This window comes from Hyperolius riggenbachi, chromosome 8, assembly GCF_040937935.1.
Source record: "Hyperolius riggenbachi isolate aHypRig1 chromosome 8, aHypRig1.pri, whole genome shotgun sequence".
Classification (NCBI taxonomy): Eukaryota; Metazoa; Chordata; class Amphibia; order Anura; family Hyperoliidae; genus Hyperolius; species Hyperolius riggenbachi.
The window spans coordinates 239,336,635-239,358,448 of record NC_090653.1 but is presented as its reverse complement, the minus strand read 5'-3'; the positions used below and the strand labels follow the sequence as shown (position 1 = coordinate 239,358,448).

The following is a 21,814-nucleotide window of genomic DNA, read 5'->3' as shown; positions in this document are numbered from 1 at the left end:
GTATGGCGCTCGCTGAGCAGGCGCATGCGCAGTAGGCCCACTGTGTCGCAGGCGCCGGCATATGACATCACACGCCTCTGCCTGCGTCTTCCCCTCGCCTGTGCCCGCTGTGCTGTTTGAGAAGGGGGTGTGTATACCCTCGCCGCCGTCACGCCCACACTTGTCTGTGCCCGCCCCTCCACTCAGCCGTGCTGAGTGTGAAGGGGGTTTGACCCGCGCCATCACATCGCCACACCCCACACAACCTGCTGATGGATGCGGCCCATGACGGTCCGCAGCCATGATGTGCGGCCACAATTGCGGCGAAAATAGCGGCGGACTTACTGGTCGATGCGGCGGGCGGGCCGCATCACCTAGAACAGTGATGGCTGTCCAAAGGGCCACATCTAACCGCCCGTGGGGCCGCGAATGGCCCGCGGGCCGGACTTTGGACATGGCTGATCTAGACTAACTATGTACAGCATACATTATATCAGATTACATAAAGAAGGAAATTATTAGGTGTTCTAGTCAGCAGATAGAAGAGCATGAAAGTAGGAATCAGAGTGAGCTCCGTCAGCCCACCCGGCTCTTTAATACCGACTAGGAAAGAGTTAAATGTGACCTCATCTTAGCCATCTCGCAGACCCGGCTATTGGCTTCGACCCCTCGTGGTGTCATAATACACACCTACTCGATTAATATTTAATGACCACTTTTCACTTACCGTATATACTCGCATACAAGCCGAATTTTTGACCCCCAAAAAGGGGGTCAAAAGTTGGGGGTCGGCTTGTATGCGAGTCTTCCCTGGTGGTCTAGTGGTGGGTGGTCCGCGCCCCGCTCCCCCCGCGGCCGCCGCTGCTATTACCTGCTTAGGCAGCGGCCGCTTCCTAATCCGCGTTCCCCTTCTGTTTCAGAGTCTATCACAGCAGCGCGCCCGGCGCTGCTGCTGTGACGATGCAGGGGGCAGGAAAGAGCGGTTCCCCTGGTAACGGCGATACAGATCGCCGCTATAGGGAGCCGCGCTCTTTCCTGCACTCTGCATCGTCGCAGCAGCGCCGGGCGCGCTGCTGTGATAGACTCTGACAGAAGGGGAACGCGGATTAGGAAGCACTACCTACCTATGCTGGGCACTATACTGGCTAAACTGGGCACTATACTGGCTAAACTAGGCACTATTCTGGCTAAACTGGGCACTTTACTAGCCATACTGGGGCACTATACTAGCTAAACTGGGCACTATACTAGCTAAACTGGGCACTATACCAGCTAAACTGGGCACTATACCAGCTAAACTGGGCACTATACCAGCTAAACTGGGCACTAAACTGGGCACTATACTGGCTAAACTGGGCACTATACCAGCTAAACTGGGCACTATACCAGCTAAACTGGGCACTATACCAGCTAAACTGGGCACTATACCAGCTAAACTGGGCACTATACCAGCTAAACTGGGCACTATACTGGCTAAACTGGGCACTATACTGGCTAAACTGGGCACTATACTGGCTAAACTGGGCACTATACTAGCTAAACTGGGCACTATACTAGCTATACTGAGGCACTACCTACCCATACTGGGCGCTATACTGGGCACTATACTGGCTAAACTGGGCACTTTACTAGCCATACTGGGGCACTATACTAGCTAAACTGGGCACTATACTAGCTAAACTGAGGCACTACCTACCCATACTGGGCACTATACTGGGCACTATACTGGTTATACTGGGCACTATACTAGCTATACTGGACACTACCTACCTATACTGGGCACTATACTAGCTATACTGGGACACACTGGGGGGCTGCACCAATCCAGCATTTCCTACCCCCGGCTTATATGGGGGTCAATCATTTTTCCCTGGTTTTTCAGGGCAAAGTTCGGGGGTCGGCTTATATGCGGGTCGGCTTATATGCGAGTATATACGGTACTTACAGGAATGTGGTATTTTGTAAATATGGCCTATGTTGATTGTTCTCGTAGTCCATTTGTCTGGGGCAGTGTAGGCCTGTGGCCTTCCTTCAAGAACATGTTCTCAGTATCTGCTTGTTATTCATCTGCTTCAAGCAGACACTGAGATGCTTCAGCCTACATCACAAGAAACTCTATTTATTTTAAAGGTATACTCTGCGGACAAGCCTTTTACCTAAACTCAGTCCAAATAACTGAGGCCTACTTAAATTATAACACATTCACCAATCCTCAATTCTCCTTTTTTACCAGATATCCAGTCACTCCTCACTAGAGCTTCCACTGTGCTAAACGACCAGCTGTCCCTCCCTAGCTACTCCCCTGTGCCAAATGTCCAGCTGTCTCTCCCTAGCTACTCCACTTTGCTAAATGTCCAGCTGTCTCTCCCTAGCTACTCCACTGTGCCAAATGTCCAGCTGTCTCCCCTTAGCTACTCCACTCTGCCAAATGTCCAGCAGTCTCCCCCTAGCTACTCCACTGTGCCAAATGTCCAGTGGTCTCTCCCTAGCTACTCCCCTGTGCCAAATGCCCAGCTGTCTCTCCCTAGCTACCCCACTGTGCCAAATTTCCAGCTGTCTCCCCCTAGCTACTCCACTGTGCCAAATGCCCAGCTGTCTCTCCCTAGCTACTCATCTGGGCCAAATGCCCAGCTGTCTCTCCCTAGCTACTCATCTGTGCCAAATGCCCAGCTGTCTCTCCCTAGCTACTCATCTGTGCCAAATGCCCAGCTGTCTCTCCCTAGCTACTCCACTATGCCAAATGTCCAGCAGTCTCCCCCTAGCTACTCCACTGTGCCAAATTTCCAGCTGTCTCCCCCTAGCTACTCCACTGTGCCAAATGCCCAGCTGTCTCTCCCTAGCTATTCATCTGGGCCAAATGCCCAGCTGTCTCTCCCTAGCTACTACCCTGTGCCAAATGCCCAGCTGTCTCCCCCTAGCTACTCCACTGTGCCAAATGCCCAGCTGTCTCTCCCTAGCTACTCCACTGTGACAAATGCCCAGCTGTCTCTCCCTAGCTACTCATCTGGGCCAAATGACCAGCTGTCTCTCCCTAGCTACTCATCTGGGCCAAATGCCCAGCTGTCTCTCCCTAGCTACTCATCTGGGCCAAATGCCCAGCTGTCTCTCCCTAGCTACTCATCTGGGCCAAATGCCCAGCTGTCTCTCCCTAGCTACTCATCTGGGCCAAATGCCCAGCTGTCTCTCCCTAGCTACTCCACTGTGCCAAATGCCCAGCTGTCTCTCCCTAGCTACACCACTATGCCAAATGTCCAGCTGTCTCTCCCTAGCTGCTCATCTGTGCCAAATGTCCAGCTATATCTCCCTAGCTACTGCCCTGTGCCAAATGTCCAGCTGTCTCTCCCTAACTACTCCCCTGTGCCAAATGCCCAGCTTTCTCCCCTAGCTACTCCACTGTGCCAAATGTACAGCTGTCTCCCCCTAGCTATTCCCCTGTGCCAAATGTCCAACTGCCTCTACCTAGCTACTCCACTGTGCCAAATGTCCAGCTATATCCTTAGCTACTGCCCTGTGCCAAATGTCCAGCTGTCTCTAACTACCTACTCATCTGGGCCAAATGCCCAGCTGTCTCTCCCTAGCTACTCATCTGTGCCAAATGCCCAGCAGTCTCCCCCTAGCTACTCATCTGTGCCAAATGCCCAGCAGTCTCCCCCTAGCTACTCCACTGTGCCAAATGTCCAGCGGTCTCTCCCTAGCTACTCCACTGTGCCAAATGTCCAGCTGTCTCCCCCTAGCTACTCCACTGTGCCAAATGACCAGCTGTCTCTCCCTAGCTGCACCACTATGCCAAATGTCCAGCTGTCTCTCCCTAGCTACTCCACTGTGCCAAATGTCCAGCTGTCTCCACCTAGCTATTCCCCTGTGCCAAATGTCCAGCTGCCTCTACCTAGCTACTCCCCTGTGCTAAATGTCCAGCTGACTCTTCCTAGCTACTCCACTGTGCCAAATGTACAGCTGTCTCTCCCTAGCTACTCATCTGTGCCAAATGTCCAGCTGTCTCCCCCTACCTACTTCACTGTGCTAAATGTCCAGCTGTCTCCCCCTAGCTACTCCCCTGTGCTAAATGTCCAGCTGACTCTTCCTAGCTACTCCACTGTGCCAAATGTACAGCTGTCTCTCCCTAGCTACTCATCTGTGCCAAATGTCCAGCTGTCTCCCCCTAGCTACTTCACTGTGCCAAATGTCCAGCTGTCTCCCCCTAGCTACTCCACTGTGCCAAATGTCCAGCTGTCTCCCCCTAGCTACTCCACTGTGCCAAATGTACAGCTGTCTCTCCTTAGCTACTGCCCTGTGCCAAATGCCCAGCTGTCTCTCCCTAGCTACTCCTCTGTGCCAAATGTCCAGCTGTCTCTCCCTTGCTACTCCTCTGTGCCAAATGTACAGCTGTCTCCCCCTAGCTACTCCACTGTGCCAAAAATTGCAAAATTTTTCGATATGCTCAAGATGCTCTCTTTCTAGTCAGTGTTGTGATTAAAGCCTGGGCATTAGTTGAAAAATCCTACCAGATGAACTGACTGCTTGATCGACACATTCAAAAATAAGTTATAACTTGAGGAACCATAAAATGGCTGGTCTCATAAAGTGCACATAAATGAAGGAACTGACACACTGGGTAACAAGCTGTGGAGGGGGGCTTATTCAAGACATATAACATTTATATCAAGCTTTTCTCCTGGTAGACTGAAAGTGTTTCGGAGTTGCGTAAGTTGCGACAGAGCTGCAGTGATAGACAGCCACGTCTACAGCATGAGGAATAATAAAGATGGAATGGACACTAGAAAAGAAGTTGATTCACATTTTTATTGTAAACATTGACCCTCCATGTCATATCCATTTCTGTGGCCCTGTACATGCTAAGTAAGCAATGAACAAATAGGTCTACTTTTCAGAATTGAGAACACAAGCAGCAAGTAGAACTACGGTAATTAGAAGTGTAGAACTAATTACACAACAGGTCAGAGTGCAGTACGCACTCCGATGGTCCTTTGCAGTCGGATTAGTTTCCACTATAAGCTTCTATGGGCTTCTAGTGTGAACTGAGCCTCATTACTTCCACTGTAAGCAGTGCACAGTAATAAGTCATCACACCATGCCAGTGTTTTTCCATTTCAAATGTCCTGATTACATGACAGATCTCGCCAAACAGAACTGTCCTAGTAAGTCTATAAATACTGGAATGAATAAATATTTTTCAGTAGTAAAATGAAGGGAGAGGTTCGTTACAGAGGTGCGTGACCTTTGGTGTTAAGGAATTGTATTACATCTCTGGGGATGCTGATCTCTTGCTGGAATAACAAAAGCCTGCTTCTGACTGTTTACTGTACTCGTTATGTTTTATTCAAATGCTTTTCCTGGAATTCTAACTATAGCTGTCTATAAAATGCTTTTGAAAATGTCAACATAGCTAGCACCACTTTACTGGAAGCACTGTGGCCTTGTTCATGATGTTTTTACCCAACAGTTCCTCACAGCACTGGCATTTCTCTTAGATCATAGATTGTTACTTACTTCCCTGTGGCAGTTCCTAGCATGAGATGTACTTTGGGAGCAGAAGCCATCCAGTCTTATTAGTAGCCTGCATGCAAATTAAAACTTGGCTGTAAGCTTAGTGTGAAGTGAACCTGCTCAATAAAATTAAAAAAAAGAATTGGTTTAAATGTGTTAAAGAGAGACTGCATGATACAAAAGAAATGTATGCAGAAATTATTCATACAAGTAAAGAAAGCATAGATGTGCCAGTGGTGGTGTTCTAGCAGCTGAAGACTTGTCATCCACTTGTTTTCTCCCCAGTTACTCCTGCATGTCTCAGATGATTGTTATAGGCTCCCTTTTCAAGAGACGTGAGCATTTCTGGTCAGGATTGTACTGGAAGGAGGGAATGGGATGTAATCGTGCAAAAGAGCAGAGTGAAGGCTTCCGGTCTTTAAAGAGACTCTGTAACAAATTTTTCGGCTGTATTTCTTCTGTCCTACAGGTTCCTAAAGCAAATCTAATGTGATCTGGCTTACTGCAGCCCTTTGTAGCTGCAGAGTCAGTGTAATCAATCATCTTATCTCTCTTCAGTCGTACTTGTCGTGCCGTCTCTGGAAGGGGCTAAAGGCCCATACACACGTCGGATTTGCGCGAACGACGGGTCGTTTGAACGTTCCGTCGTTCGCACGTTTCCGCATGAAATCCGGCGTGTGTACAGACTATCGTTCGGGAGATAAGACTGGTTACCAACGATCCGCCGGGCGGATCGCTGGTAACCAGTCTTATCTCCCGAACGATAGTCTGTACACACGCCGGATTTCATGCGGAAACGTGCGAACGACGGAACGTTCAAACGACCCGTCGTTCGCGCAAATCCGACGTGTGTATGGGCCTTGACTCTTCATTGTTGTTTAGCTGTTAGGCAGGCCTTCCCTCCACGCCCCCTCCACGCCCCTCTATGCTCGCTCCCGTGAGTTTCATTAGGAAGTCTCTGCTCTATCTGGCTGTGAGGCTGCAGACCAGGAAGAGAGCTGATTACTAATTACACATTACTAATAATATAAATAATACACTTGCCTATCAGAGTCTCCGGCTGCAATACTTATGCTGCTGTGCAGAGTGAATCAATGGTCTGCCTCTGTGTATTGCAGCCGGCTCTGAGACCCTGATAGGCTGATCGGCAGCTGAGATTGAGCCAGCACGAGAGGACCTACAGCGCATGCTTAGACTTGCGCTCCTCTCGTGCACGGCTCTCATGCACACTCCCTGGAAGCGGGCACACGCTCTGCCCGACGAACTTCCGGTTTTGGCGGCCATATTGCTTGTTTACAAAACAAGCAATAAAAGTGTGATTTACTGCTCAAAACAGCGGCGGGGAGCGGCGAAAATGACGCAGAGGGGTGGCAGAGGAGAGCGCTGCAGACAGGCTGGTATGTTTATTTTGTTAAGTTTGCATGGATACAGATTCTCTTTAAAGAGAACCAAGTGACACTGTTTTTCCTGGTTTCTAGTTTCTATAGGTGCCGCCATGTCGTCGCCCCCCCCCCCCCCCCCCCCCCCCCCATAGCATCTTTTACTTATCTACACTCTTTGACGAACAGTGTTTTAACCTCCCCGGCGGTATGATTATTTCCAGATTTTTTTTCACAAAAGCGGTGGAGTCTATCTCCCCACCCATCATGCTGATGAAAGCTATTGTTTGCTCCTTGCTAATGTGTACAATAAATTAATTATTATTATAGATTTATAAAGCGCCAACATATTCTGTAGCGCTGTGCAAAGTAAGAAACACACATGGGGTACGAAATAATACAGACAGTGATCTACACCAGTGTACAAAATACAGATAATTACACCAGTCCTTATCTGCCTGAAATTTCTTCGGTCGGGCTGGCCTTGGAAGTAGGGTAAAGCCTCTGCTAAACTTTTAAATGTAAAAAAAAAAAAGTTTGTTTTCCTTTCAAACAATTTGTAGTCATTTTCAAAGACGACTGTACAGGTTATCAGTAACAGGGCCGGCCTTAGGTTTCACTGCATCCTGAGCGAAACCAGAATTTGGTGCCCCCCATCCTCTTTGCGCACGTACACACATACGAAAGCACACACACAGGCCCAAATATAGCACCAACAATTTGCAACGCTCGTTATAGCTGTGGTGCGTCCCTCCCCAAAAAATGCCCTCAGACTCAGTATAGGTAGGTAGGTAGCCAGGTATAGGTGCCCTCAGTATAGGATCTCATGTGTAAGTGCCCTCAGTGTAGGTAGCCAAGCATAGGTAGTATAGTTGCCACAGTAAAGGTAGCTAGTATAGTTGCCCCCAGTGTAGGTAGTATGCCCCCAGTGTAGTAGCATAGCTGCCCCCAGTGTAGGTAGTATGCCCCCAGTGTAGTAGCATTGCTGCCCCCAGTGTAGGTAGTATGCCCCCAGTGTAGGTAGTATGCAGGGCTGTGGAGTCGGAGCAATTTTGGGTGCCTGGAGTCGGAGTCGGGGAAAAATGCACCGACTCCTAATGAATTTGTAACTGTAATTAAAATAGAAAATATGATAAAATGTTCTATTTCTCACATAATAGTCATTAAAAATAATGTATATATACAGTAATAGCTGTGCCCAGTCCAGAAAAATGAAATAAACCAATCAAAATTAGTTACTTGTGCTGCTTCAATAAAGCAGTCCCCGTATTTTTAAAGTCAGATATACACATCTGATTGTGACTGTATATATGATGTGTACACAGGAATCTCTTATATATACTAAATAACATCTATGCTGTAAGTATAAAGCCTGATGTGTAGCCGTGTCACTAATAGAGATGGTCAATGAGATGGAAATAATTCTGCATTGATGCTGGTTTATGCAAATGTATGCACACTCTTTGCTCATGAAATAAAATAATTTGATATGTTAAAATTTGGTTTGGTGACTACGAATTAAAGGGTACCTGAGACGGATGAAAAGTAAAGTTTTAAACATACCTGGGGCTTCCTCCAGCCCCCTTCAGGCCAATCAGTCCCTCGCTGTCCACCTCCACCACCTGGATCTTCTGCTATGAGTCCTGGTAATTCAGCCAGTCAGCACAGTCCAGCCACGTGCCGCTCCTACAGCCAGGAGCGTTCTGCACCTGCGTAATAGTGCTGCGCAGGTGTAGTACGCTCCCGGCGGCGGAGTGTGTGCATGCGCACTACGCCAGACTGGCTCAAGTACCTGGACTCATAGCAGAAGATCCAGGTGGCGGAGGAGGACAGCGAGGGACTGATTAGCCTGAAGGGGGCTGGAGGAAGTACCAGGTATGTACAATACTTTAATTTCATGTGTCTCCGGTGTACTTTGTTACACAGTAGTACTATACTCTACATATGCACTCCCCACAGAGCTTCAGGGAATCCACTGAGAATGTTGTGCACATTGAACACAGAGGTGTTGTCTATCACCCATAAACCTGGTTCAGATTGTACATGAAGAATGTGTAATAGAGGAAGAATCTCCTCATTCTCCTGCAGAGTACCTGCACATCATTCTTACATGCACCCACAGTCACATTGCCTAGGGCCTGATAGATGTACTTTGTTCCGGTTTGTACCTTTTACAAGTACTCTTACCAAGGACTAGTTTTAGTCTAAAGGGAATAAATATAGTAGTCTACATATTCTTCTCACTTCAGTTGTCTTGTAAAATTCCTAAGCGTTGGCAGTTAAGAGACGAATTTCACGTTACATACTTTTAATCAACAAAATTGTAATATGCAAATTAGAGGAGTCGGAGTCGAAGAGTCGGAGTCAGTGGAATCCTAAACTGAGGAGTCTGAGTCGGTGGATTTTTGGACCGACTCCACAGCCCTGGTAGTATGTCCCAGTATGCCCCCAGTGTAGGTAGTATGCCCCCAGTGTAGGTAGTTTGCCCCAGTATGCACCCAGTGTAGGTAGTTTGCCCCAGTATGCACCCAGTGTAGGTAGTATGCCTCCAGTATTATTATTATTGATTTATAATGCGCCAACATATTCCGTGGCGCTGTACAAAGTAAGAAACAAACATGGGGTTCATAATACAGACAATGGTGTACACTAATATACAAGATACATAATTAGTGACAAAATACAAAAAATGATACAGCATACAGAATACAAAATACAGAAGTGGTAATGACAGTGCTAAAAATAACATGATGAATAAAATGTATAATGATGTCCAAGACACAAAAGGGGGAGAGAGCCCTGCCCTTGCGAGCTTACAATCTAAAGGATTGTATGCACCCAGTGTAGGATAGTATGCCCCCAGTGTAGGTAGTATGCCCCTAGGCAACCCCCCCCCCCCCCTTCTGCGGCATCGGGCAGGGCAGAGACTGACTCACCTGACATCCAGCTCCAGCACCGATGTCACTCTTCTCTCCCCGCCTCCACTCCATCTGTAGTTAGAGCAGGGCTACAAGAAAACGGCCACCGATTGTCCGCATTTGTGGACATCGGCGACCATGTTCTTGTAGTCCTGCTCTAACTACAGACTGAGAGAACGCAGGGAGAGACAGCGGGGCGGCAAGGGGCGACAGGGCACATGCGCCCTTGAGAGCATGGCGCCTTGAGCGACTGCTCAGGTCGCTCATAGCAAAGGCCGGCCCTGATCAGTAATATTCAGTCGACAGGCATGTACAAAATATTGTCTGACTTATATAACGTCATCCAAGGAGAAATGTTCCTCTTATAAGAGCTTTTTTTTTTTAACAATGAGCCACATTATTGACATGCATTTTTAATGTGCCATTGAGATGCCACAGGTGCTAAAAATGGTGCTTGGTTCACTTTGAAGGACACCTGAAGTGAGAGGGATATTGAGTCTGCTATATTTGCATCCTTTTAACCTCCTTTGTGTGTCCAGCTCTGGGTGGAAAAAACATGCCAGGAGCGGTAACCCCGAGCTGAACTCATCTCCCGGGGGATCCCAACGTCGGCCGCCACCATTCTTCTTCCTATCCTCCGAGGCTCTTCTTCCTCCTGGTGAGATCGCAGTCTATTCTCATGAGGACAGTTTCACTATAGGGTTACATGCCACCCGGAGGACGGAGGGAAAACTGCAGCACCGGAAAGAATCATACCACCAAGGGGGTTAAACAATGCCAGTTGCCTGCCGTCCTGCTGATCTTTCATGCATTAGTAGTATCTGGATCACTCACCTGAAACAATCATGCAGCTAATCTTGTCAGATCTTTGTCACTAACCTCTGATCTGCATGCATGTTGCTTGTCTCGGTCTATAGCTAAAAGTGGCAGCACGGTGGCGTAGTGGTTAGCGCTCTCGACTTGCAGCGCTGGGTCCCCAGGTTCGAATCCCAGCCAGGGCACTATCTGCAAAGAGTTTGTATGTTCTCTCCGTGTCTGCGTGGGTTTCCTCCGGGCACCCCGGTTTCCTCCCACATTCCAAAAACATACGGATAAGTTAATTGGCTCCCCCTAAAAAAATTGGCCCTAGACTACAGTACTTACACTACATAATATAGACATATGGGAATGGTAGGGATTAGATTGTGAGCTCCTTTGAGGGACAGTTAGTGACGAGATATATATAGACACTGTACAGCGCTGCGTAATATGTCGGCGCTATATAAATACTAAATAATAATAATAATAATAATAAAACTGTTAGAGCCAGAGGTTAAGCAGCACTGCCATGCAATCTGCATTGTTTAAAAGGAAATAAATGTCAACCTTCACATCCCTCTTACTTCAGATGTGCTTTAATATTTATTCTGTATGCCCGCCACCTGGCTGGCTCTGATAAACCAAAAGGGAGAGGATTTTTAGCCCTCATTTGCATGGCCATGTCCGTCATCCTCTTCTCAGTATGACCTTGTAGCCAGATATTCACAGCTCTGTACAGCTGATAGCCTGCTCTGCTGACGCATATCTACTTTGTTTGCGAGCCATGGATATATTCTGCAGCTGGATTTATTTTGCCTAGAGTGCAGCTTTACACTTCCAGATTAAAAACTGTCACATGACTGCAAAATTCCTGCATCTCTCACATGGTTCTGGATTTAGAGACCGAACAGTGCAGTATTACGGTAGTACTGTATGTGATGCATAGACTAGTAAGCCTGGAGCCAGAACAGCAATGCCGTTGCATAACTCGGTAATGCTTTTCTATGCCCATTACCCAGTCATAACTAACGTATGTTATTGCCTCTGCATAACCTAGCCAGATCTGTTGTTTACTTATACACCATTCCTTCAATGTAACCTAGCCATATCTGTGGCTTATGCATGTTATTATTATTAATTTGTATAGGGCCATCATTTTGTGTGGTCCTGTACAGTGTAGAAAATAAACATGAGTATATAAAAATACAGCCATTAGTATACATAGAAATACGGACCTTGGTATACATAAAAATACAGACATTAATACATGACACAGAAATGGTAGACCATGGGCTTGGTTCACTAACTAGCGCTAACCTAGTTAGCACATCTAAAAAGTTTAGGCGTGCTAACTAGGGTGCTAGCCAGTTAGCACATCCAGAGATCGCGCGGTTTGTGGTGCGCCAAAAAGATTGCGCGGTGCGACGTTAACGGCGCATCCTTCGCGATAAGTGAACCCTGGTGCCCTGGAAACGTTGCACCCGGTGCGACCATAACGGCGCATAGGGTGCGGCGATAACGTCGATAATGTCGCATCGATGCGACGTTATCGCCGCACCGGGTGCAACGTTTCCAGGGCCCCGGGGGTCACTTTTCACACGAAGGGTGCGACGTTAACGTTGCTCCGAGCGTTCTTTTCGGCACACCGCACAGAACGATTTTTGGCGTGATACAGGGCTTTTCACAAGTGTGCTAACTCTTAGCACTGCTTTGTGAATCAAGACCCATATATTAAGTTGTAGTGATTATAGTGATATAAATGTAGAGCAACTTACAAGACACAAATAGGAGAGAACCCTGCCCTTGCAAACTCGCAATATTAATAGGGAGGAAGAAAAGGTGGTGCCCTGCAAAGCTTGGCGAGAGGTTGAAAGTGGAATCTATTCAATAAGGAGTCATTGGGCAAGACTTCCTAACACTGCAGGGTCGCCCCTTGAGTGGCTGCAGCTCTTGAGCGATTTGAGTCCAACAGGAGACAAACGCTATACAAATGATAGGATAGGAATAACGTAGTATGCTTGCCTCAAAGTGCATTATTAGGGTGCTCTTGAAAGTGTTAAGAGGTTGGAATGTATCGGGTTTGTGAGAAATCCTGTGTACAGAAATGGGTTGAGGGGATTCTAGGGGAGGAATGAAGGTGTGCAGCGCTAAGGTTTGGCTGGTATTTGGAGACTGGTGATGAGTTGCAATGAGAAGTTGTGCTGGGGAGAGAGATTGTGTGGATTAAAGAGTGGTGAGATTGTACATCAGCTCTGTCAACTCTTTCAGATACTAGTCTTGGGTATGATGATTATTTAGTATTTTTATAGCACCAACCTCTTCCTCAGCGCTTTACAGAGCATATGTAGTCTTGTCATTAACTGTCCCTAAAAAGGAGCTCACAATCTAATCCCTACCATAGTCATGTCTATCCTAGTCTAGGGCCAATTTAGGGGGAAGCCAATTAAATTATCTAAATTTCCTCCAGTGGGAGGAAACTGGAGTGACTGGAGTAAACCCACATACACAGGGAGAACATACAAACTCTGTGTAGGTAGTACCCTAGCTGGGATTTGATCCGGGGACCCATCGCTGCAAGTTGAGTGCTAACCACTACGCCACCGTGCTTTCTGTAGCTGTGTACAGCAGGCTAAAAATGCAGTGAATTCTTCCTATTTAGTGCATAGTACTACGCTCCAACTGGAGTGGGGCAGTATTCAAATGATCAGGGTGTAGGAGCATGCAAGGATTCACCCGTGTATCATGGGACTCAAAAGGAGTCTGAAGCGATTCTGGCGGTTAAAAAACAAAAACCCACAGATACTCTCCTAAGGAGAGGGGAGGCTCTGGGTCCTATAGAGCCTTTCCGTTCCGCTCCCCCATAGGCTCCCCTGTTGGCAGTCTCTGACTGCTCTGCCACTACCCGAGGCTTTGGAAGTCTTCTCTTGCGCATGCGCAGTACGCAGCCATCCGTCTTCGGGAGCACTTGGGCCCCCTCAAGACTTCTGAAGCCTCCTGCTGCGGGAGATTTGAACGGAGAAGCCGGCAGGGGAACAAGGGGACCAGGAGAGGAATGGGAAGGCTTTATAGGACCCGGAGCCTTCCCTTTTTCTTAGGGAAGGCTTTTTTCAGTATCGCTTCAGACTCGCGTTAAACAGCCTCCAATTCAATCCAGCATATCTCTTTTATCAAAATCCACTTTATTGATCAAAGTGCATCAATGTAAACAAATTGCATGAACATGCTGCTATGTGGCACATTGCACTGTGCTGGATCGAATTGGATAGTGCATAGTACTAACATCGCCAGCATAATGACAGCTCTCACCACAGAAATCTGCTATGGGAAAGAGGTAACAGTAACTACATACTATGTTCATCTTTAAGATGCATCATGTTTATTTTAAGTTTGTGTTAAGTAGGCACAAAAGTGGACATTTACAGGCAGGCAATGCACCTGAGTCAGCTTTTTCTTGGAGCAGAGAGGTTATACTACTGCAATATTAACGAGGGAAGGGGGGGGGGGGGGGGGTGTTCATAAATTACAATTCCTTCTCACCTGCGCATGAGCTTACACTTTTTTGTGGTCTTTCCCTTTTTTTTTTTTTTTTTCTTTTAAAGGTCGTCTTGTTTCCCACTCCACTCCCATTAGATGGTGGCGAGGGCAGAACCCTGAAAATTACCAAGGCAAGTCTGCCAACTCTGCCCCAAGTTTTTTCAGCTGGTTCAGTGATCACAGCTTTCCTGCGGCTGACCGCATAGCAACGGTAAGTTAACTCTTGTAGCATTAGCTAAGCATGCTGCTACTTCAGTGAAATCTGCCATTAGAACACTAAGCAAACTACCCACTCCCCAAACTGCGTCTTTTGTAGCGAGATATCCTTGCATACCTACTCAGATGTATGGGCACCCTTTACATCCTGTGTCAGTGTTTTTCAAACCTGTCCTCGTGACTCCCCAACAGTGCATGTTTTGCAGGCAACCTCCCCTATGCACAGGTGAGGTAATTAGTGTAATTAGCTACATGGAATCCACCTAGCTGAGACTCTAAGGTACTTTTTCGTTAGCCGGGCGCAAATGTAATAGGGCAAATTAATGTGTTCCATGAGCCTGTTAGCCGCCCGCAACTTTAATAGGGCAAAGTAATGTGTCTGCCACGGAATAAAAGTGGAATACGTGTAACTTGTAACTAGTTTTTACTGGCCGTCTCACTGCGGCCAAATGTATCAAAAGTGAGTTAATTTAATTAAGCCGGCGGCAGTGTAACAGATGAAGCCGCCGGCTTCGGCTCTCGCTCTCCTCCCCTCCCCCTTGCCTCTCTTCTATACAATGCTGGCAGTCGGGGGACATGCGTGTCCCCCCAGAGAAGTTTGTCGCGGCAAGGAATCCTGCCGTTCGTTCTTGCAGAGCAGGTGCTGGAAGAAGCAATGTCTGCAGCCTCCCCGCTCTGCTTGTTTCTTGCGACTAACGACCCGGTTGCCAGTGTTCTATAGGAGAGAGGCAGGGGGAGGAGAGGAGGCAGAGCCGAAGCCGGCGGCTTCATCTGTTACATTGCCCTATTAAGTTGTGGGCGGCTAACGGGCTCACAGAACACATTACTTTGCCCTATTACACTTGCGCCCAGCTAACGGAAAAGTACTGACTCTAATTACCCCACCTTGTGCACAGGTGAGGTTAGATGCAAAACCTGCACCGTTGGGGAGTCACAAGGACCCTGTCCTGTGTATTCAGACACACATGATGGGAAGGTAACAGCTTTGAATGACAGACGTTCTGCTTCCACTTTACGTAATGCTGCATTGTTGGAGGAGTGGCGTCATTAGGGAGATACTGTGGCTGCCATGTTTTATGAAGGCCTCTTCAGAGGCGTATCTAGAGGGGTGCAGGCATGGCTTGTGCCATGGGCGCCACAGTACCATGGGCGCCATGGCTACCTCCTCCTCCCTCATGCTTCACCACCATACTGAAGGATGCCTCTCAGGCATTTGTACCTCCTCTTATACTGGAGGACATCTCTCACTACCTATACTGGGAGGGTCTACTTATACTGGAGGACACCTGCCAAATCTATACTGAGGGGAACTTCTCATTACCTATACTGAGGGACTACTTATACTGGGGGGATACCTCTTACCACTTATGCTAAAAGAAGGCTACTTATACTGGGGAGACATCTCTAACTACATACACTGGGAAGGCAACGTAAACATGGGTCTACTTATACTGGGTGAACTACCTCTGGCTACCTATACTAGGGTGCTACCTCTGGTTACTTTTTCTTGGGGGTTAACTCTAGCAACCTATACTGGGGAGACTTGTATCATTGCAAGAAAAGAAGCTGTTATTTTGGGACAAGGTGGTCTGATGGGGGGGAGGGGGGCGCAATTTCAGTGTTTTCCATAGGCACTATGTCACCCAGATACACCCCTGGGCCTCTTGCATGCATTCACCACCCTTTCACTGACGCTTCAGTGAGTAGATCAGCGCTGGATGGAGGAAAACTGTAATCTGGAAAGTTGCTACACAGTTGAGGATGTAAATGGATACATATTGTTCCATAAGGTGTTTTCCTCTTTTCTGCACAGTGCTCTACTGTAAAGGGTAACTTGCAAAGGGGTACATATATTTACCAGACTACCTAGTGTTAACAGCAGATATGATCAGTTTCTCTGATTCAAGAATTCAGGTAGAATCGTGATTGGTTGGATCAGTTGCAGCTCTACACCACTGCGTCCTGTGGTGAAGTACAGAGTGGCTCTTTCAGTACAAGTCAAAGGGGACAGCTGTTTCTACCACTCAAGAAATGTCTGTACACATTTTCTACAGGGCACCGCATTGCACTGAAGGTGTTGTGAACAGTGCTGTGTTTGTGCACTCAGAGCTCAGCTAGCAGCATAGAAGGGGAATGTGCTCACTGCTTTGCACTGCCTTTGATGTGACTGCTCCGCTAAACAATAGTTGGCACCATCATCTCTTATACAAGTCTAATGCTGGATACACACGGTTCGTTCCCGCACTCTATTCCCGTCGATGCGCCGCTCGATTCCCGTCGATTTTGTTTATTTCCGACATGTCCGATTCGCGTTTCAATGGATCGTTAGGTCGATTTGCCATACTTTACATGGCAACTCGACCTAAAAATCATTGAAATGCGCTCGGAAATGTTCGGGAATAATCGTCGGGAACCGAGCGGCGCATTCGTCGCCGGAACGAACCGTGTGTATTCAGCATAAGAACTACTACTCTGTTACTCCATTATCAGATTAGGCCAACAATGAAATCTCACTGTAGAATTTTCCAGGTCTCCATTTTCATTATTGAAACACCTTGAGATCAGATTGCATTATTAGAGAAAATGCACTTATGTCCTAAAGGTGCATACACACGCACTACCAGCGGCAACGACCCTCCCGCTGGGCGGCGGTCAGCAGACAGTAGTGCGTGTGTACGCCGACAGCGCGTACACCCGCGATATTGTCAGCTAAAAGTCCGCCCACCTTAAGGTGGCCATACATCTAGTGATTTTGCGGCCCGATCGACCATGAAAATTGTTTCCACAGTGAACATGCCCGATTGATGTTTCAACCAATCTCGGGCCGAAATTGGTCGAATACATCAGTTGAGCAAGCTAGAAAATGTCGGGCCAATGGTCAGTCGGCGCAGGCCGGTAACTGCGTGCGATATTGGGGCAAGCGCTAAATGTGACAGAACCTTCAGCCACTGTCCCCGCCCCCCACAAATGTTAATGTGCCTCCCTTACGGCTCCGTGCCTGTGTATTAAATCTTACCTGTTGCAGTAGTGTCAAGCTGTTCACACACCACGTGCCATACGTTGCAACCACGTGGGACGTGAATGGGGAAGGATGAGCCGCTAGACACTCGCAGAAGCTGGAACAGGTGAGATTTTAATACATGGGCTGGGGGCACATTAACATTTAGAGAGGGAGCTGCGGATGTGGCTTTAGGAGGACAATTCCTGAGATATATCATCCTGAAATCATTTGGCAATTGCCCTGCGGTATATGGGCAGCCAATAGATCTCTCTCTGGTCAGATTTGATTACAGAGAGATCTGTCTCCTGGTTGATCTGCTCATACTTCGCTAGATGTGTGGGCACCCTTACTGTTGGTTTGCAGCTATTTTCTGGTGGTACTGAACATGTGTTTTTTGCAGATAATTAAAGAAGATCTATGGCCAAATCCTTTGCAATATTACCTCATGGGGGAGGCTGAAAGTGATGACCATGCTGCTGAGGACAGGTTGGTGTATTCATCCTGTTGTGTTTTTTTGTTTTTATTTTTTCCCCCCGTATGTTCTGTTCTAGAGGTAATTGTTTTGTGCCTTCAACAGTGACCCAGACAACACAGATGACTGTGTGGTGATAGTAGATGATGAGGATGAAGATGATGGTGAAGAAGAGGAGGAGGAGGAAGAAGGGGAGGAGGAGGATGGTGACGATGAAGATTTAAATGAAGTGCATGAAATTTCTGATACTGCTGAAAAGCAAGCAGAAGGTATATTTTATCAAAAGAGATGGATATAACTTATGTATTTTATTTTGAAAGCAGAGAACAGTGAATGGCCGGCTTTAGGCTTAGTTGACATATGCGATTTTAAAAGCAAGCGCAGCAGTGTGTACAGGCCCTTATATGAAGTGACATGTAACACAATGAGATAAATGTATGTTCAGTCGCAATCTTACTTAGGGCTAGCCTGATATACCCTCTTTTTTTCTTTCCTCACTGTAAAGGTGGCCATACACCTAGCGATTTTGGCAGCCGATCGACCAAGGGACAGATCTCTATCTGATCTGAGAGAGATGTGTTGGCTGCCATATACCACAGGCTGATTCCCGATCGATTTCATCATTAAATCTTTCAAGAATTGGCCATGTGATGCCGCCTCGCTGTCCTCCTAATGTTTTATGTCTCACTCCCCCCCCCCCCCCCCTCCCCTCTGGTGCCCGTATAGTTGTACTTTACCTGTCTGCCATCCTCGGTGAGTGTCTCCGACATTCTAGCATGAGACATCACACACACAACCACGTGCTATGTGCCGGTAGTCCTGTGGGACCCAAATGCGGAAATAGCGCATACACGACGGACAGGTAAAGTATAACTGCATGGGCACCAGGGGGGACGTAAAACATAAGGTGGAACAGCGCCTGGAGGTTCTCCATCACGTTAGTTTGCGATTATTGCATGCCGTTACCCAGGGCTAAGGAGCCGGCACAAAAATCATCTGACTCCTCAGTTTATGAAACCTCCGACTTCAGGGTGCCCAAAAATTGCTCCAACGCCGACTGCACAGCCCTACTGTTACCGCAGCGCACCCAATCGAGCATGCCGGCTCAAGATTTTCCAGAATGTCTGATCGATATTGGTGGAATTGTTGATCGGTCATGGTGGCACCAATTTTCATCAGGTTCAATAATTATCAAATCTGTTGGTAGATTGACCGCCAAGTGAAGTCTACAGATGTATGGCAAACTTAACCTCCTTGCCGGTTATGCCGAGCTCTGGAGGATTTCTCAAACCCTGCTGGGCCGATTTTCAAATTTTTTTTTTTTCCTGCACGCAGCTAGCACTTTGCTAGCTGCGTGCAGTTTCCGATCGCCGCCGATTCTCCGCTACCCGCCGTGCCGCCCCGCCCCTCTCCAGACCCCTTGCGCAGCCTGGCCAATCAGTGTCAGGCAGCGCTGAGGGGTGGATCGGGATTCCCTCTGACGTCCATGACGTCAGTGACGTCATCCCGCCCGGTCGCCATGGCGACCGGGGAAGCCCAGCAGGAAATCCCGTTCTGAACGGGATTTCCTGCTTACTCTGATCGCCGAAGGCGATCAGAGTGGATGGGGGGATGCCGCTTGTCAGCGGCTATCATGTAGCGAGCCCTGGGCTCGCTACATGATTTTAAAAAAAATAAACTAAAAAAAAGTGTTGCGCTGCCCCCTTGCCGCCAGAATTGTAACGTCATTTGTAGTAACCCTCATTGATAATTACAGACTGTAAAGCTATTGCATTGTAGAAACAGTTTTGCAGGAGCAGATAAAGAAAAGTAGTTCAAGACTTGTCCAAGTGAGAATTGTGAAATGCTAAAAAAAAACAAAAAACTGTTCACCTGAGACAGAACTTAGATTTTTAGCCTATAAATGAAACTTTAAAGGGACACTTAAGCCAGAAAAAAAAGTTTTACTCACCTGGGGCTTCTACCAGCCCCCTGCAGCAGTCCTGAGCCCTCGCAGCCACTCGCTAATCCTCTGGTCCCCCGCTGCCAGCTAGTTTCATTTTTCCCGACAGGCCTGGCCACGCGTAGCTTTCTCCGCATTCCCGACTGCAATTAGCACTATTGCGGGCCGCAACGCATACAAAAATACGCGTTGCTGCATATCTATGCGTAGGTAATGCAGCAACGCGTATCTTTGTACGCAGTGCGGCCCGCAATAGTGTGGCCAGTCCTGTCTACAAAAACGAAACTAGCTGGCAGCGGGGGACCAGAGGATTAGTGAGTGGCTGCGAGGGCACAAGACTGCTGCAGGGGGCTGGTAGAAGCCCCAGGTAAATAAAACTCATTTTTTTTTTTTCTGGCTCAAGTGTCCCTTTAACTGAAAAAAAAATGGCCAGTTACTTACCTGGGGCTTCTTCCAGTCCTCTGAAGTTTTCCTGGTCCCCTGCCATTGTCCTGCACTGCTTGGTTCGCTCAGGTACACCCTTAGAACACTGGATGCGTGGCCTCCTCCAATGCGCACCTGTGGTCGAGAGCTTTTTGTGCTTGTGCAGTAGGCAAAAATTGCTATTGCGCATGTGCAGAATGCTTCCGGTCACAGGAGCACGATTGATTAGGCAGTAGCCAGCGACGGCTTACGGAAGGGAACGCTAGGAGAACAGAGTACCGCTGAATGACGGTGAGGGACTAAATAGACTTCTGGTGGCTGGAAAACGCCCCAGGTAAATAACTGGCCATATATATTTTTTTAACCACTTCACATTTGGACCTTGTTTCCCCCAGAGCAGGTTTGACATTTTAGCTATGTCCCCATTTAATCAGCAATAACTTTATCCCTACTTATGGCACCTAAATGAAATATATCTATATATTTTTTCAAGACAAACTAGACTTTCATTGTATGGCATTTTTTTTCCTTTGAAGAATGTTTTCTATGCATTTTAATGGGAAAAAGAGGGAAAAAAATTGAAAAAACACGTTTCTCGGTTTTACCAATTCCAGTATAAAAATAAAAGTGCTACTGAGATAAAAAACCCAAATTTTGTTTGGCCATTTCTACGGTTTATCAAAAAACTTAGATTATGTTCCTGTCTCAATTTATGGTGAGGATATTTGATTCTGAAATACTACAGTGTGTATTTTTCGCTATGAACTGAGAAAATTAAAATGGTAAAAAAATCCATCTTATTGGCACTGGGAGCATACATTTCCTTTCACTAATCAGTGCTGCATGAGATGGTGCCAGACGTGTGTACAGGAGCAATGCCCAATCGTGCACAGCTGTACTTCAGCTACAAGACTTATATCTATGTCCTTGTGGCTTTGATTAAGTCACAGAGGACATAGATCTACTGTAGTGGTGGATAAAGTGGTTAAACACAAAATTAGACTGGGAGTTCAGGAAAGTCCTATTTAGGATTAGAACTATAGATTGTATAGGAACTATAGAGATATCGCAGACTTAAAATCTTGTATTTTGTTTTTATGGCAAGGACAGCAAGTTACAACTTGCTACATCATAAAGTATTAAGAATTTGACTTACTTTAAAGTGTACCTGAGGTGACCTAAGATAAACGTGTATGGACAGTGCAAAACAAGCATGCAAGTGACAGCTTCTGTCTTGTCGGTACCTTGCTGGAAATATAGTAAACCTCACTGATAAGCAAATTACAGCCATAAAGGTTTTCCTGGCAGAATACAACTTCTGAGGGCAGGGGAGAGACAGAAAAAGGGTAATATTTTAACTTTGGGACATTTTAATAGGCTGCCATTGAGCAGATACAATAAAACAATATACAATATACGTTGTAAAAGTTTAATTAACAACCCATGGGAAATCTAAAAAAATAAAGTAATTTTTAGAATTCGATAAATACAATTGCTTATCTCATCAGTTTATTTTCACCTCAGGTTCACTTCAAGTTAATTATTCTCAAAGCGTACAGTCAACAGTTTCACATATAACTCCTTACCATGATCTGGAATTCTGTTTACTTACTCAGGCCTAACAGCACCATTTAGGTCCAAAGAGCA

General features: G+C 46.9%; 1 protein-coding gene across 6 annotated transcripts in view; it reads left to right on the top strand.

Moving 5' to 3' along the window:
- LOC137527679 (protein SET-like) overlaps nucleotides 1–21,814 on the top strand; it is a 71,491-nt gene that overhangs the window by 20,510 nt on the left and 29,167 nt on the right. For all 6 annotated transcript variants that reach the window (XR_011023194.1, XM_068248421.1, XM_068248419.1 and 3 more), the window contains exons 5-7: nucleotides 14,179–14,324; nucleotides 17,731–17,816; nucleotides 17,908–18,071. Coding sequence is in view for 5 of the 6 variants with exons in the window: in XM_068248421.1 (XP_068104522.1) it covers nucleotides 14,179–14,324; nucleotides 17,731–17,816; nucleotides 17,908–18,071 (396 nt within the window). In the remaining variant the exon portion in view is untranslated. The remainder of the gene's footprint in view (nucleotides 1–14,178; nucleotides 14,325–17,730; nucleotides 17,817–17,907; nucleotides 18,072–21,814) is intronic.